This window comes from Propithecus coquereli, unplaced genomic scaffold (genome assembly GCF_000956105.1).
Source record: "Propithecus coquereli isolate 6110/MARCELLA unplaced genomic scaffold, Pcoq_1.0 Scaffold553, whole genome shotgun sequence".
In the NCBI taxonomy this organism is placed as follows: Eukaryota; Metazoa; Chordata; class Mammalia; order Primates; family Indriidae; genus Propithecus; species Propithecus coquereli.
Window position 1 is genome coordinate 257753 of NW_012151430.1, and position 18118 is coordinate 275870.

The 18118-nt window shown below is 47.6% G+C and overlaps 1 protein-coding gene across 2 annotated transcripts in view; it reads right to left on the reverse strand.

Moving 5' to 3' along the window:
* Positions 1–548: 548 nt before the first annotated feature.
* The window catches only part of SLC22A4 (solute carrier family 22 (organic cation/zwitterion transporter), member 4), a 41412-nt gene continuing 23842 nt past the window's right edge, over positions 549–18118 (reverse strand). Inside the window, exons 4-10 of one of the 2 annotated variants that reach the window (XM_012657621.1) lie at positions 16287–16458; positions 12246–12372; positions 8463–8557; positions 6553–6767; positions 5519–5701; positions 3202–3337; positions 549–997 (exon numbers count right to left, since the gene is read on the reverse strand). In XM_012657621.1, coding sequence (XP_012513075.1) covers positions 922–997; positions 3202–3337; positions 5519–5701; positions 6553–6767; positions 8463–8557; positions 12246–12372; positions 16287–16458 — 1004 coding nt within the window. In that variant the 3' untranslated portion in view covers positions 549–921. Of the gene's footprint in view, positions 998–3201; positions 3338–5518; positions 5702–6552; positions 6768–8462; positions 8564–12245; positions 12373–16286; positions 16459–18118 lie in introns of both variants that reach the window. The other variant, XM_012657620.1, reaches the window with a different exon arrangement.

Genomic DNA, 18118 nt, shown 5'->3' on the forward strand with positions numbered 1-18118 from the left:
CGTCACAAAAGTATTCTGTGTGGAGTGTGAAAGTAGATGGGGAAAACTGTTTTTTTCCTCTAGCAGCCGTGAATTCTTCTCAAAGGAGCGTATAAGGTCTTCTGGATAGGAATACTGCACGCATGTAATCTTTGGCTGTAGCAGTATATGAGTTCATCTCAAAAACTGCTATAGGCCGGGCGCGGTGGCTCACGCCTGTAATGCTAGTGCTCTGGGAGGCCGAGGCAGGAGGGTCGCTTGAGCTCACGAGTTTGAGACCAGCCTGAGCAAGAGAGAGACCTCCCCACCCCCATCCCCATCGTTATAAAAAAACAGAAAAATTAGCTGGGCCCAGTGCTTCATGCCTGTAGTCCCAGCTACTCGGGAGGCTGAGGCAGGAGGGTCGCTTGAGCCCAGGAGTTTGAGGTTGCTGTGAGCTACGATGACACCATGGCACTCTAGCCCGGGGAACAGAGAGACCCTGTCTCAAAAAAAAACAAAACACAACTACTATAAATTTGAATGTGCTAATCCACCTGTGCATTTTCATGTGTACGTACACACACACCGTTGTTGTCTAATAGTTGACTTCACACAATGACATTCTTTTTATTTGGGTAGTAATTTGTATGTTACGAAATGAATGTTAATCTTTATATGTGCTTTATTAGTCTTTTACTAACATATTTTCAAAAATATCTTACCAATCCATTTCCTTGAATTAATTAGTAAGAAGGCTCTCTAGAAATAGTTTGTTTTTAAAAACAAGGACATTATCTGGAAGAACAGTCCAAAGTTTACGACACGACAAGCATTTCTGGATAACAAAGTCCATTTTAGTGTTAATTGCTAATATTCGGTCCATTTCGGCAGGAAAGGCTTCGGTTTTTCACAGAGTCTTATTTATCTGTTTTCCAGTTCACCAAAAGGGTAGAAATTTTATCAGAATGCAGTTATTAGAACCTTGGGATTTTCTTCTGTCTCCATTGACTGTCTTGGTTTTTTCCATGATCTGAACCTAAAAATAAAATAGATGCTAAAGAAAATTAAATATTCAAGACTCTCCTTCTGAAAATGCCAAACTGACAATGAGAAACACTTCTCCCATCAATGAACATGTAATTATTTGAACTCTAATAAGAACCACATGAGCGTAGATCTAGTACTTTATGATTTTAAACACCTAGGGCCATTTTCTTAATTAAGTATAAAACCCACAATTCAAACTCTTCCAGTTTGCTTCTTGGCAGTTAGAGTTGGTATCGAAGTAGTTATATCATTAGGAGAAAACAGCGTATTAAAAATTGGCCCCCTCTGCTGTGCATGCTCTGTCAGGCATAAGCATCTATTCACATATAGACTTACCTGTATCGTGGCCGGGCAATGAAAACACGTTACCTTTTATAACCTCAAAATAGCCGTATGAAATATTCCCATATAACAGATGAGAATACTGAGGTTTAGTGAAAATTAAGTGATTTGCCCAAATTTTTGCAGTGGATTTGGGATTTGAAGCCAGGCAGTTTTACTCTAGCATCTAAACCTCTCCTACCCACAAAGATCCCACTGATCTTTGAAATGTTTACCATTCTGTGGTGTCATAGAAAGATATTGGTCTTTGTCTCTGGTTCCTAATGCAGAGCTCCTAAATCCCATGTAATTTCCTGAGTGACAGAGGTGGTAAGAGCCTTTTTTGTTCCAACGAGGCAACTCTCAGCACGACCTTTAGACAGCGTCCGACTGGGGGCTGGTCCTTGATTAGAAGCTTGGAACTGTCAGCGCCACCCGCCTTCTGAGCTCTGGGGAGAGGTGAGGGGCTGGAGATGGGCTTAATAATCCCTCATGCAGACATGATGGAACCTCCGCAAAAACCGCTAAATGATGGGGGTTCGGGGAGCTTCTGAGTTGGTGAACTCATCCATGCGCCAGGAGGGTGTGCACCCCACTTCACGGGGACGGAAGCTCCTGTACTCAGGACCTTTCCAGACCTTGCCCTGTGTACCTCTTCATCCGGCCGTGCACTTGTATCCTTGAAGATAAATCGCTAACAGCAAGTGAAGTGTCCTCCTGCCTCTGTGAGTCATTCTGGCAAATTATTGAACCTGAGGCGGGGAGCTGTCGGAACCCCAGACTTCACGGCCAGTCAGACGGAAACGTGGGTGACCTGGGTGACCTGGGGACCCGACGCTTTCAGAGTTGCATCTGAAGCGAGTCAGGCAGTACTGTGGGGTTAAGAGCCCTCAATCCTGTGGGGTCCGATGCTAACTTCAGGCAGTTAATGTCAGAACTGAACAGAACTGTAGGACCCCCGATAGGTATCAGAAAGAAAAATGCTTGTACAACCTCATGAGCCAAAAAAAGGATATTAAATTGTTTAGTTTTGCATTTCTTTTTGTTTTTTTTTTATTTATTTTTTCCTTTTTCCCAATACTTGCATATGAGAATGTTTTGCATTTCTTTATTGATGTGGACAAGTAATTTTTTTCATGTGTATGTCGGACACTTAAATTTCCCCTTCTGTAAACTGTGTATTCATGGTCTTTCTCAGTTTTCCTACTGAGTTATTTTGTTTTTTTCCACTGATTGCTAAGAGCTTTTGTATATTGGGCGTGCTGGCCTTATGTCTATGTTTCGTGTTGCAGATATTTCCCCCTGACTTGTTGACTTTTGACTTTATGGTTTCTTTTTGCTTTACCAATAATCTTAAAAATCATATAATCAGATATATCAATCTTTTCCTTTATGGTTCTTTGATTTTCATATTATGCTCAGAAGGATCTTCTCTAAGGTTATAAAAATGTTTATGTTTTCTTCTGTTATATTTATCATTTTACATTTTAGGCTTAAATTTTTAATCTTTCTGAAATTTATCTTAATGCATTTTATAAAATTCAACTTTTTTACTTATTCAAAATGTCTAGCTGAATATTATAATACCCTCTTACTGACTAATGTAATTTTCCCCACTAACTTTGCTAATTTTTATTATGTACTGAATTTTTATATTTTCTTGGGTTTTATCCTGAACTCTATTCTGTGCCATTGGTTTCTACTCCTACACCGTCACCGCACTATTTAATTACTATTTCTTAACAGTATGCTTTATTACCTGATAAAGCTAGTCTCTACTTACTACTCTTCTTTTTCAGAGCTTCCCCGGCTATTCTTGCTTGTTTTTTCTTCCTGAGGAATTTGGGCATCGTTTTGTTACGTCCCACTTACCCCTTCACTTTCTGCATCTGCTCCAGGGTCTCTGGGAGAGCCATCCCCAAGCTTTCGGGGAAGAACAGGGTGATGATTCCGTTCAGGACGGTGAGACTGCCCATGACGATGTAGGGCAGCAGCCTGTTGTAAGCACCTGTGAGGGACCGGACGTGAGAACATCAGTTAGATGCGGATGCTCTTGAGACTCATTTTGCGAAGGTGGCAAACAGTGTGTGAGAGTAGTTTTAAATCTGAACATTTCCAGAAGGAAAATGCAAGCAAAATATCACAGTTTCTTTTTTTCTTTTGTCTTTTTTACTTAGCCTTGCCTGAGCAAGACCTCAAAAAACTTGGCTATCAACTCGTAACTGTTCCTCTCCATGGAAATCTTCAGTAAAAGGTGAACGATTTATTTGTTCTGAAGAGAAACCAGAGTATGTCACATCACAGTTTCTTTTCGGCAGATGACGTTGACTGGGCATATCCATAGTCCCCCTCGCGTCATCGTGAAGTTTTTCATTCTTTCCTGTCAGCTGGTATCCTCTGAGCTGCCACTCAGTCACGTGTGACTGATGTTCCTGTGACAGGGGTCTCTGCCTCCAAGGTTCTCCCTCAAGGTGGAGGCCATGGGGGATGGGGAATGGGAGGAGGTTGACCAGGATATATCAGAGGCAGGTTTTGGCCCTTGTAAGTCTGGTGTGACCTCTGCTCTTGCCCAAACCAGTCGTCTGCAGTGGAAAGCTAGGTCCACAGAGCCATGAGAATCATTCATTCATTCATTTCTTTCTTTCTTTCTTTCCTTCTTTCTTTCTAGGCACGGTCTCAACTCTGTTACCCTGGGTAGAGTGCAGTGGCGTCATCATAGCTCATTGTAACCCTCAAACCCCTGGGCTCAAGCGATCCTCCTGCCTTAGCCTCTCCTAAATAGCTGGGACTACAGGTGCACCACCATGCCTGGCTAATTTTTTTATTTTTTTTAGAGACAGGGTCTCACTATATTGTTCAGGCTGCTCTCAAACTGTTGGCCTCAAGCAATCCTCCTGCCTCGGCCTCCCAAAGTGCTTGGATTGTAGGTGTGAGCCACCACGACCGGCTGAGAATCTTAAACAAACAAACAAAAAACCTAATATGTTCAATCCAATTTAAATCAATCAGTGATAAATACCAGGCATATTCTGTGAAAGCACTGTGTGCCTGGATTTGATTTCTTTTTTGTAGCAATTACATGTCTTGGTTTAACATGTAAAGGGAAGAACCATTCCATCTCTTCTTTATGAAATGTTAGATAGGAGAGTAATAGGTCCTCATCTTGCTTCCCTTCTGCGTACATATAGAGATTATGGAGGAACAACACACCTATGTATTTTCTTTCACCTGAAACATAAGAAAAACATTGATCTTGAAGCTTCTCTGGGGCCTCTGTGTCACTAACAGGAATAGATACTATTGAGTAGAAAGATCTTAGACTGTGTCCCTTTTTGTGCCAGTGGCCCATGACTGGACCATCTGAGAATGGTTTGGAAGCGTAGGTAGGAACAAAGGGGAGATAATGCTGGTCTGTATAATGTGCTGTCTCAGGTGTGGTTCAGGGCATGGTGCACAGTATGTGCATGAAAAATGTTTCTCTTTCTCTGTAAGGCTTCACGTATACCTTTCCTGAGAATTCATATATGTCTTTAGGGGCGTGTGTGTGTGTGTGTGTGTGTGTGTGTTTGAACCAAGAGGTAATCAGTGATGACTAGGAAGAATAAGGAGATGTGTCTGTAAGGCTTCACGTATACCTTTCCTGAGAATTCATATATGTCTTTAGGGGCGTGTGTGTGTGTGTGTGTGTGTGTGTGTTTGAACCAGGAGGTAATCAGTGATGACTAGGAAGAATAAGGAGATGTGTCTGCATTTCTCGCCAGTAGGATCCTTAATGCGGACTAAGCCTGGAGCACGAGGTCCCCATCCCATGGAGCATGCTACTGAATCCCTGTGTAGTGTTAGCTCAGATTGATACATTGGAGCATACAAGACTAAAATTGTCTGCATTGCAAAAATATCATAACGTCACAATGCAAATGATAAACTAGAGAAAATATTTACAACATTTATATAAAGGGCTAATTCCTTCCACTATAAAGAGCTTGCACAAATCAAAAAGAAAAAGATGAATAAACCATTAAAGAATAGGTAAAAGGATGGCCAGGCACAGTGGCTCATGCCTGCAATCCTAGCACTTTGGGAGGCCAAGGAGGGAGGATCGCTTGAGGCCAGGAGTTTGAGAGCAGCCTGCGCAAGAGCTCTATAAACAATAGAAAATAAAGGAACAAGCTAACCAGAAGCATCTCACCGAGGTAGACAAAGTAGGGAGCGATGATGCTGCCCACCCTGGAGGCCATGGACGTGACCCCCACGGCCATGTTCCTGACCGGCGTCGGGTAGAGCTCTGCTGTGAAGACATACAGCATGGAGAAAGCAGCAGTGACCCCAAATTTTCCCAACATGGCCAGACCAATGGACAAGAAGTAGTAATCTGGAAAAAAGAACCGGTGTAAACAGGGGTGCTTTTAGAAGGGATAAACTCGGTTGCTTTTATTGTCCTTTTGCATCAATGGGAATGTTTCTGTTAACATAAAGATCCTGGCAAAATAACACTCTCTCTTCAAATTCCTAGTAATTGGATATGGACAAAGATAGAGAGTGAGGGGTAGCTTTGTACTTTGCTCTAGTGTTATTCTGATAGATCATTAATGCATTCAGTGACCTTTGTCCACTTGTCTTTTGTTATAACCGTTTCTTGATAAGTTATTAGCATGTTAATATAGTTAAGTTTAATCTTCAAAGGTCCAATCCTTTCTATCCTATTTCTTATTAATATCTATTTCTATATATATTACTATGTATCAATAACCTATCAACATTTTAATATTATGAGAAAGACACAAGAGGAAAAGGGAAGCATATATCACTTTGTGTGCTACTTAACCACTTAAAGATTCAGACCATGAAGTCACTGAATGTGTACTGTACCACCAAGTCTAATACTTGCGCATAAACCTCAGATAAAAGGTTTGAAAGCAGCAAGAAAGTGCGAATCATGAATGTGTCTCAGAGAAAGAGGTTTGAGGGTTCAGGTGAGTCTCCTGATGAAGATGACTGGGAGTTGCTCTTTCTGTGCAGTCGGTGATTTCTGATTCTCCAAGGCTGACTCTTCTGTTTGAGGGTAGTTGTTTTGAACACAGGAAACTGGCAATCACGTGTCTAATTGACTTATGAACGGTTTATGATATAAAGGCTGCCTAAACAGGGAGCAGTGACTCACAGATGGCTGAGTTAATGTGTGGGTCTTTTCGGGTCAATTGTTAATCTTGGTTAACTTCTTACCTGCAGGTACCAGTTGAATTAAGAGAAGCACAGCCCCTCCCCAGAACAGCACCCCGGCTATGATATAACGCCGGGGTAGGGTTCGAAGCAGCAGCCAGGCCGTGACGTAAGCTGGGACTTCAATCAAGGCGGAGAGGAAACAGTTCAGGTAGGCATCTCCGTGCAAATTAGGGGCATCGAGAGAAAGAGCAAAGTAACCCACTGAGGTTAGCATCCTGAAAGATAAAAGAAAAAAGATAAAAATGGCAAAAGAATGGCCTGAATCACTCTAAAATTTCATGAGGGTCAAGAAATTGTCTAGATGTCGCTGTCCTTTAAGAAGTCACTAGGTTCATTGGCTACTTAAATTACTTAATAATAATAAATTCAAACTGAATAAAATTACAAATTCAGTTCCTCAGTCGCACTAGCCACACTTCAGATACTCCACAGCACACGTGGTGAGCGCTACCGCATCGGACCACACGGATATAAACCGTTCCTGTCATTGCAGACAATTCTGCTGGACAGCACTAGTGTAGACGCACCAGTAACCAACATCTATTCTCAACTAGTCGAATTCAAATTGTATTATTTCCTGAATAGTTTGTACATCTTCATTCTCTTAGAGCTATTATTTGAAGAACACGTGTTAGGCACATCAGTGAACGTAAAATCCAGATTTCACTCTTTAAACAAAGAAGCAGATACAAGGGATCCATTTACAGTCAGTTTGGTTGAGTAAAACTCACTCTAGGGAAAAGGGTGAAAGTCTCGTAATGCTGCAAAGTGTCACGGAGTGCGGACTGCGTATCCCGTCATTATAGTTAATTCCGTGTAGAAGCTTCTCTGTGGAAAAATAACTGCGCTGTGGAGACGCCCCCAGCAGAAATGTGCTCATCATTAACACGCCTGAAGAGCAGAGGACGTCGGAAAAATGTTTTCAGGAACCCTGTTGGATCTTTTTATACATACTAGACCCAAGTTGGGTAGCGCAGGGACTGATCCAAAACAAAACAGAAAATTTCACATTTAACGGTGAGAGCAGCTTCGGCGGAGCTGGTGCCGCGTTGGCTGTTAGCCCCGCGTTGCCGCCGCGTGAGATGCGTCTGCATCAGCAGGACACGCGACGCGACGGACAAAGAAGGCCGAGTGCCTGGACACGCTTGCTGATGCGGAGGCGCGAGCTCTGTCATCGATCCGCTCTGGCTGCAGAACAAAGCGGCCCTAAAGCAGGCGAGCTGCGGCCTGCACGTGCGAGTTCTGAGGACCGTCCTTGTGTGCGGCCACCACGGGGCAGGCGCGTCCTTTTTTCTGCCCTCATTTCTCGGCAGATACATTATTCATTCTAGTCTACAAAGCCAATTCGTTATTTCTGCGCCTTACAAGCACTTGTTAGTTTGCTATTAGCGAGTGTGAAAGGCTTGTCAAGGCTCCGATCCAGGCCGTGGGGATCCGGGTTCTTCTGACCGCACTGTTCAAGGCCCGTCAGCTTCAGGAAGCAGGAGCCGGTGGCGTCTCTGCCTCAGGCACCAGGACCTCCTTAGTCTTAATCCCATGACGTCAGGAGGCGGGGACGGGAACCCTTTCCCAGGGACATCGGTAATCTCAGTCCCACGACCTTGGTGTGGGGGCCCTTTCCCTGTGGGCCCCGGTCCTGCAGACTGAAATGTTGGTCCCTGCGACCGTTTTTCGGGATCCAGCCCCATGAACCGAATCAAGGCATTGCTAAATAACTTAGAATTCTACGGTTTTTATTTTGCCTCAGGAAAACCCAGGCCTTGCCATGACGTTCCCCTGAATCCGAGAACGTCGGCTAGGGTCCTGCTGTGTGGCCTGGGCAAGTGACTTCACCTCTCTGATTCAAGCTCTCTTTAGAAAGCAGGGCAGTGATGTGCTCTGCGTCTGCACTCCGGATCCCTGGGACTCACCACAGCAGCAGAGACATGACGGTTATCGCGGCCACGTTCGCAGTCCTGAACAGGTCCAGGATGAAAACTCTGTGCTGCTTCAGGGGGTTTAGCTCCTGTAACTAAAATAATACCAACAGCCATGAGATCGAGAGGTGGTAAGGAAGTATCTTGGTCGCCATGCGTGGGAAAAACTCGCGCGTGCAATTTGCGTTTCCCCTCGAATATGCTTAGAAGTCTGGAAATTGGGGGCTGTAGGGCATCCACACGTGTGACACTTACTCCAACACTGTGAAATGTTTGCAGCCCATTTTATTTTTTTTTTGAGACAGAGTCTCCCTCTGTTGCCTGGGCTAGAGTGCCGTGGCATCAGCCCAGCTCACAGCAACCTCAAACTCCTGGGCTCAAGCGACCCTCCTGCCTCAGCCTCCCGAGTAGCTGGGACTATAGGCACGCGCCACCATGCCTGCCTAATTTTTTCTATGTATTTTTAGTTGTCCAGCTAATTTCTTTGTATTTTTAGTAGAAACGGGGTCTTGCTCTTGCTCAGGCTAGTCTCGAACTCCTGAGCTCAAATGATCGACCCACCTGGGCCTCCCAAAGTGCTGGGATTACAGGCGTGAGCCACCAGACCTGGCCTTAACTATTATTATTATCACCACTGCATCATGGAGGAAAAGATGCTGGCCATCAGTTTTAGAAGCAATTTCTTACCACTGTCAAAAGGCTTTACTCTTTTACTTCTAATCTGCTGATGCTAACTTGCCATGAGTTATGAATCCAGATAACCAAGCTGATTAGAATTGAAACTCAGATAAAAGTTATTAGGACCCGAGGTGGGGAATTCTTGGGGATAAAGTACAAGGACTTGGCGGCCCTATGGTGCGTGCGCAGTATGAGGCTGAGGGAGGAGTTTCTGTTAGGAAGGAGTCAGGTGCCAGGCCTGCCTCTGTGGCCGTGTTGCCTTTCCTCTCCCGCACCGTTTGGAGTGCAGAGCTCCGGAACATGCCCCAGCAGTATAACCCTGTTACACAACAAAGCAAAGCCACCGCGTGCACTGTGCTCCCACAGGGCCCTTGTTAAAGCGCAGATTGCCAGCTTCCACCCCGGCCTGCTCTCCACGACTTTCAGGGGGCCCAGAGGCCTGGGAGTCTGTATTCTTTTTTTTTTTTTTGAAATTGAGATTTTTATTCTAATTGAAAATGAGAAAAAGAAAGAGAACCACCACCACCACCACAAAGTAAAAAATACATGCACACATACAGGGCGGCTACTGTTCACCACTCTTTAGCCTCTTCTATCAGAATTGCCACACCCGCAGAGCAGGGCAATCACCTAGGCCTGGGGGAAGGAATTTTTTTAGGCTTTAAGGTAAAGATAAGGCAATAATTGCTTTGCTAGTTGCCTGGAGCTCCTGCAGCGTTTCTCTCCTACATTTAGTTTAAAATCACTGATTGGACAGAAAAGAGAGGTCTAAATACGTGATGAAGACGGTTGCAGGAACAGGGAGGCGTCGGTTTAAGGGGAGAGAGGAGTGAATGAAGGGGTAATGGCTTATTGATAGTAGTTATTTGGGTAACAGATAAGGCATCATTATGTTAAAAATGGAGTTTGATGAATCTGTAACAAGAGCCTGTCAACCTAAACACGCAACAAGAGGTGGGGAATCTCTGTTCTTAAAGCACTTGGATGACGGCGATGGGCAGCTGGGTTTGGAAACCTCAGGACAAGAATGTTCTTGTATCCAGGGATTGTCCCTGGCCCGGGTGGAGCCACCAAAATGTGTTTGGGTCACGTGTCACGCGCAGTGCTTCTTCCGAAGCCAGGGAAGCCCGAGACTGCTTTCCGAGATGCTGCTGCTCTGCGTTTTGTCCTGTTCACGTGAATTCCACTGCCGCTAACACGAAGTGAAAAAGCACAGGTGTTAAGAGCGTGCACTTTGGCACCAGGAAGATTTAGGTTGCAGATCCCAGTTTAATAGCTGTGTGATCCCGGGCAAGCTACTTCTCTGAGCCTCAGTTTTCTCTCCTGAAAAAATGGGTCTAAGAGCCATACCTGCTCGCCGTGGCAGCAGGAGCGTTAAATGCCCAGGACCCAGCGCCGGCATCTGGTCGGCTCTGCGTTAGCTGCGCAGCTGCGTTTGCTGGCACGGGGTCTGCAGGCCTCCCAGAGAGGACCCGGCCTCCGAGAGCAAACTCCGTCCCTCGGTGGGCATGTCCAGCTCAGGCTAAACGTACATCACGGCGGGAAGGAACAGGCGCTGCGCTGTCAGAAGCGTGTGGACTTTATTCTTGCGTGTCCCTAACTATGTGTCTCTTATCTATTTTATGATTGCCCTCATCCCTGTAGGCAGGTCCCTACAACTAGACTGTCAGTTTCACAAAGGTAGGAATCAGGCCACATATCCGATAAATACCAACAAACACCCAGCACAGCTCTGAAAGGCAGAAGTGTCAGATACTTCCTATGTTATTTTTTCATCCAGTTAAATTGATTAAGACTGGGAAGGGGCTGGGCACAGTGGCTCACACCTGTAATCCCAGCACTCTGGGAGGCCGAAGCGGGAGGATCGCTTGAGGTCAGGGGTTCAAGACCAGCCTGAGCAAGAGTAAGACCCTGTCTCTACTAAAAATAGAAAAAATTAGGCGGGCATGGTGGTCCACGCCTATACTCCCAGCTACTCGGGAGGCTGAGGCAGGGGGATCGCTTGAGCCCAGGAGTTTGAGGTTGCTGTGAGCTAGGCTGATGCCATGGCATTCTAGCCCAGGTAAACAGAGCGAGACTCTGTCTCAAAAAGAAAAAAAAAAAAAAGGCTGGGAATAGACTTCTTGATTTGAAGGGCAAAGGGTTAAGTGATGTTTTGTCCTGGCAGCTCTCTGAGAGCTTGAGCTCACAGCCACTGCAATTAAGCCTCCAGCCACAGCCAAGGCATCTGCTTCTGGAGAAGGTCCTGAAGGCCAGGGGTGGAGGAAGCCCTTAGGGCGGAGCCCTGGCGTGCCCACCGCCCGTCCACCGCAGAGCTCCGCTTTCGGAGGTAGCCAGCAGCGCAGGCTTTAGGTCAGGGCATGCGCACTGCTGCTGAAGCCACCACAGCCCTCTTCGGGTGTCCCAAGCAGTCCTCCACCCTTCTCCTAGCCAGGAATGCCCTGCCCCGTCCTCTCTATTCCTCTAAGTGAATCCTACTGTCCTCCCTGGCTGGGACCTGGCTCTTCAGCCCTTGGGCCACCCTGCTCGCTCTCTCCGTGCTGCTCGCACAGGGGCTCCCTTCCGTGGGTGCTAAGCATTTCCTCCCTGTCATTGTTTACTTCATCTAATCCCATGCTCCTTCAGCAGAGGGGAGCTGGACATGGCACCCTGCACGTCCTCACTACCTGTCAGGATGTGCAGCTGCTTCCGCAGAGCATCAGCTTTTCTGTGTGGCCACCTGCCTTCAGGGGCGAATCCTCACGCCTGTGCTCTTAGGCCTGAAGTTTCCAGGGCTGAAGACACGCACAGCTTGCTCAGCAGGCTCTGGTAAGACTCAGGGACAGTGGAGAACCCAGGGCGGACTGGGTTTGAATGAATGAATTTTTAATGAATACTCGCGATTATACTTCTAAGCAGTTTACATATATTGTTGCACTTAATTTTTAAACAGCCCTTTAGGGTGGATTTTATCTTAGAAGTTAATCATGAATGTATTCCTAAGGCCTAGCACAGTGCCTGGTACACAGTGGGCACTTAGCAAACGTTGAATTAAATTAAATTCCACAAAAATCAAGAATGCGTCGCTGATCTAAAGAAGGAACACCTGCAAATGCTTACCTCCACAGGATCAAATATCACTGCCGGTGTCTCTATGTTGTTCATTTTTGCAGCTTTCTGGATGATGTCTTCAGCCTCTTGAAATCTCCTCTGGGATATCAGCCACCGGGGAGATTCAGGAATGAACCTAGAATTCATTTTTAATAGTTCATAATTTTTCCTAACAGTGGGGTTGTATACTACTAACTAAAAGTTGCCCCAGATAATTAATGCAAGTTTGTCTTTTAAAGACACTTGGTGGGGAGTCCCCATGGGATTTCTCTTGGAGCACAGGAAGACCTAAAAGCACCTTCAGGTTTCAAACTTCTGATCAAATTATAAGACCGATTATCTGTTGTGCTTGAGGCCAGGACGAGACCATGAAGGTAACATTAGCTGTGGCTCTGTCTAAGCCAGGGCAGCTGGGAAGGCCACCCAGAACTCGGTACAGCCAGGGTGTCCCATAAAAGCAGCGCAGCCACTAGACCGTAAGGGCCCCGAGAGAAGGGACGGCCTTTTCAGTGTGTACGTCCCCAGGAGAATTCCTGTCGGCCAGCTGGTGACGGTCACGGTTTAGTGGGTAGAGGATGGGCAGCGCACCTGCGTTCTCGAGCTTTTCCTGCAGTCCGAGGGGAGGGGAGGGCACTGACACCCGCCCGTGGGCTTTCTCCATGGTCTTCAATAGAGTCCTAGGTCAGTGGGCACCTAACCGGTTTTTGGGAGATGAGCCCCAATGTTGTGGTTTATGTCTAAAAACTTAGTTTTTAAAATTTCGTGGTCTATTCACATTGATAACTGATGCTGAAACACAGTTCAACTAATAGGACTTATGTTCTTTCCTAATTTTTATTTCTCAAAATCTCTCAGCCGTTCTCCTGCCAGCTCTTGTTCTCCTTACCTCTCTGTCAGTCTGTACAATCCCCGACTTACGATGGTTCGGCCTACGATTTTCCCGCTTTACCAGGGTGTGACAGGGATACACATTCAGCAGAAACCGCACTTCAAGTACCTATTCTGTTTTTTGCTTTCAGTATAGTATTCAATAAATTACGTGAGATATTCGACACTTTATTATAAAATAGGTTTTGTGTTATATATAGGCCAATAGTGGTGTTCTGAGCGTGTTTAAGGCAGGTTTGGAATATCAGCGTGATAATTTCAACTTACAGTGGGTTTACCGGGACATAAGCCCATCATGAGTGGAGGAGCCTCTGTGCTTAGTTATGCTAGAAAGTGAATTGCAAGTAGCAGATACAGAGTCCTCCCATAATAGGCGCCGAAGCTGCACAAGGAATTAACTCAGGGCAGAACGAACGGCCAACCGCCCGCTCCCTTCCCCGGCTCACTAGCACCTGAGTTGAAGAATGAGCCCAGTCCGCATTCTTCAGAATATGCCTTCAGTTGGTCCCTGTAGGAACTGCGATAATGTCAGGTCGCTGACCTGCAGCAATCAGAGCCATGCTGTGCGGTAGAAACTTCTGAAATGGTCTATATCTGTGCTGTCTGGGACAGTAGGCAATAACCACATGTGGCTACTGAGCTGGTGTGACTGAAGAAATTAAAACTTATTTTATTTACTTTAAATTACTTTTACTTTAAATAGCCACGTGTGGCCGGGGGCTACGGCGCTGGTGCAGAACTGGAGATCTTACCGCACAGCTGCGATAGACTTCACGAGCGCCTCCACTTCTGAGCAGCGTCCCCCCAGCCAGGCTACGCTTAGAAACATCCACCTTCCTACGGTGCTCAGAGCACCGTCGGCCAGAAACCGCAAAGCTTTCCCAGGTCGCGTCCACGGCCTCCTTCCCCGGCCCTCGCCCCAGCTCCCGCACACATAGTCCCTTCACACCTGTGGCCACTCACTGCCAGGGCTTTTGGAAACTTGGGTCATAAAGAGTCCCCAGACCGCCTGCAGTGGCTCTGTGTACCTTCCCTCCCGTCTCCAGCCCACTGTGCTCAGGGCCACTGGGATCTCTACTTTTAAATTGCCTTGATTTTTTGTGCACAAAACCTCAAATCTAGCTGATCACTTCACAAGTCAGTGGACTATGGTCTCTCTATGGGTTTAACTCGGATTCCGCAGGGGCGGGTGTTGCTGGAGAGTCCGTGTCGCGTCCTGGGCAAGCGGCAGCAGGCGTGTGGCAGCTCTGAGCACCCCCAGCCCCGGCCCGCTAGACCGATGAGCGTTGCTTCACCAGTCCTAGCCCAAAGGGCGAGATGTTCGGAAGAAAGTACTTTGTTTTTGCAGGAAAGTGATAAGGCCTCTGCTAAACTCTCAGGACAAGCACTCGGCTTGTCAGTGCTGGCCCCGGGCTGCCTCTGTCTGGGGCAAGTCCGGTCCCGGGCACAGTCCCCACGGCCCGGAGCCCGCAGGGATCAGCCCACGAGCAATGGAAGAAAGGACTCTCCTTGGGACGAGGGAGGCAGCTCCCTGCGGGGTGGTGGGAACCCTGGGGCCGGCTGGTCAGAGCTGTTCACTCCTCGTCGCGGTCTGCGGTCCTGAGGCAAAGAGCCGATCCCTGCTGTTCTCTGCAGGGTCATCGGGACCCTTCTGTCATTCTCTCTCTTTCTCTCTGATAAAATCGTAGAGTGAGAAGGTTGATTATAACATATTTGAAAGTATTGGTCTCCTAGGCCAAATGACAACTAGGGCCAGGGATTATCTAAAGAGGCGGAAAATAACCTTTATGTAATCTCGTCTTATGTTTTGAGAGGACCTCTGGTCACCAACATCTTTTCTAATGAATTCGGTTAGCAAGGGGTTGTGGGGAGAGGGACGGATGATGATGATGATGATCCCTCTCATTCCAGAAAACGTCCCTGCTCTCACACATACAGGCTGCTCTCCCGGGAGGCAGAGCCTGTCCTTATTTACAGAACCTCAAACTGGTTTTCCTGATCCTCAGACTGGGTTCCAGAGGAAACTCCCAAATCTAACCTTTAACAAACTATCTCTCAAATTTCCCGGGAAATAAGAGAAAAAAGTGCACACTCCCCACTCTCACTGCACACTTCATGCCAAGAATTTGCACCGGTCGACCTCAGCGCTCTGGGAGCGTAAGAAGGGGTGGCTTAGAGCGGTCCAGCCTCAGACAAGGCCAGTGTGGGCTACCTGTTGACCTCCATGGCTGCCTAACAGCCATAGCGAGATAAAGAACTTCCCAGGCAGGACGTGTCCAAAGGGCAGGGCAACTGTGGGGTCTGGTCTAAACTGTGACTTCCAGAAAATGATCAAAGAAACTTTTATTATGTGTAAGCAGGTAGAAATCACACAGTTCGGTAAAACCAGTCCGTGCTGGAAGGCTGGATTTTGATATAATGAAACCAAACCAAAAAGAATTAACAAGAGAGAGACAGAGAGAGAAAAACCAGACCTGCCAATGGAAAGAAATCCCTTCTCCTCTTGTTTACATATGAAAATGCAAAGAAATGGGAAATCCCCAAAAGGAAGGTATGCTGAGACTTTATTCCACTATTCTCACTCTGTTCTTTCACCTGGAGTCTCCCAGATAATCCTATCGGGTAAGATGGAGGCCAGAATCTCCAAACTTAGTTATTCCCATAACTGTTGTGTCAGAATTGAGTCGGGGGTTGTGGGAGGAGAGAAGAACACACTTCTCTAACAACTCATGAAAGGAAAGTAGTTCTCTCCCCCTGCAAGGTTGGCGGATAAATCGGCCCCGTTTAGATGCTGATGATGACACGATAGGGAAGCTTGAAGAATGACGTCAGTTGAATAGAGAAAGAGATTTTCAAGAGAGGGGAAAGAGCTAAAACCAACAAAACCCAACAACACTGTCTCCACGAACAACAACCACCAGCAACAGACAGGAGCGGGAGAGTCTAGGGAGGGACTGGAATTCTCGAGAACAGTACTTTGTGGGACAATGAAGGCTCGGACCCCCACACAAGTCCCCCCACAATGAGGCAAAAGCTGTCTGGGCTTCGATGCCGGCCCCAGGGAGTTCAGTGGAGGTCAAGCAGGCCCCGGCGAGGCAGCACCAGGCCGCAGGTGTGCTCCAGGTGTGCGGGGAGGCCCGCCCAGCAGCAAGTCACACTCACCACCACAGCGGGACGCACAGCAACCCCGGCACCGTCAGCGCCAGCAGCAGCAGCCGCCAGTCTCGGATGAAGTAAGCAAACAGCGGCAGCAGCATGTAGCCAACTGCAAAGAATGTGCAGACTCCTAACGTGGAGAATATGATACGAACTGACTTGCCAAGAATTTCTGTTCCTGTTCAAAACAAGGGAGGAGTATTAGCATTTTAACTCACTTTAATATTTGCTTTGTGTATTGTTACCTGGCAGTTAGAGTTCAAACTGTAACCTCTGAGAAAAGGGAAAAGGCGTTCGCCTCGTGGCCCGGAGCAGGAGTGGTTGGGTGGAGGAAGGTGGGAAGGGATCCAAGACTTATCGGTTTACAAAGATTGGGTCTCCATGAGATTTTAAGGGAGCCATAGATTTATTTTTTTAAAGGCCATTCCACGTCTTAGAAATATGCCCCAAGAGGTAGTCTCTTCCGAGAGCGCCACCATTCCAAAATGAAGCCCCACGTGAGAAGCAGAGAGAGCACTCCAGGACACAAGCGGCGGCTCTTCTGAGGGGCTGCGTGTGGTCACGGTGGGCTCAGCCTTTGCCGCAGTTCTCGACTTTAAATAAACAGACACTGGCCCTTGGGAAACAGTGGAGAACTCGTGCTTTCTGAGATTTAGGACATCCTCACCCAGCCTCAAGCCCTGAGAAATGATCTGCACAGAGCAGGCCCCAGCACCCAGGACCGGGGCCCCTGCAGCCCTGCTGTGCCCCGAGACCAGCCCCGGCAGACGCGGTCTGTCCAGACGAGGACAGGCAACAGGAGCTGCCCTGCCGCGCGGCAGACGCCCCTCCGCTCTGTGCAGCGCCACGTGGATCGCTGGGCGCCAGCTCCTCCAGAGACGCTGCCTGCCCCGTGGGGACAGGGGAGTCCAAGAACAAAGCTCCTTCTCTTGCCAGAAACTGGGGGCCCGTTCTATAGAAGTCCACTGTCTCGGTCCTCTGCCCCGGGGTGGAGATCCGGCCAATGGCAAAGGCTCTGCCTTCTGTGTGGGATCTGCCCACACTGCAGAGAAGAAGTAGCCCGGAAAATTCAAGCTTGGCTTTCAAGAGAGATTTTTCTCAATCACGTTTCTACGCCCCGAACACAGGCTAAGGGATTAAGGGCCAGTTCCAGAGAAGCAGCAAGATGCCTACTTCAGCCGGCTTCGCTTCCCACCACCCACCTGCTCCCATTCCAGCCCACCCCTTCCCCCCACTTACCAGGACCGAGGGACCTGCCCCAGGGCTTCCCTGTGGAGCTGCCATTTAAAAAAGCCAGACTGGCAGGAATGGCCAGCTCTGTTGCTCCCACAGCCCACACCGCGGGCAATGACCCTCCCGTCCACGGCATTCCTCAGCCTATAGACTCATTTCCGAGGATAAGGCTTGACTTCTTTGAGGACCGTGAGTATGATTTCCAGATCTCTTGCCTGATTAATGACCTTCTTACCACGCCCTGGTTTCTAGACCCTCTGGCTGTGATGACGGTATGGAAATGAGTAAGGGGTGCTTCGCTCCCGCGCAGCGATTTAGACGTGAAGTAGCAGAGTATTTGGCTGTGGAAAGCAGAAAGTGCATGGCATCGAGCGGGGACCTTGTGGAACCGTGAGGCCGGGGGCTCCCTCAAACCTTTCTGACCTTGGTAAGAGCGGAGAAGTCACACCGCCGGGTTCCTGGATCATCTCCCTCTCCAAGCTCGGGGCTCGGACCAGAACAGGGTTGTTACAACTTTGCAGAGTACACATGGGCGACAGAGCTTTGTGAATGTACCTCTCTGCCTTCCCGCGGAGCCACACAGATGGTACGGATCTAGGTCATTC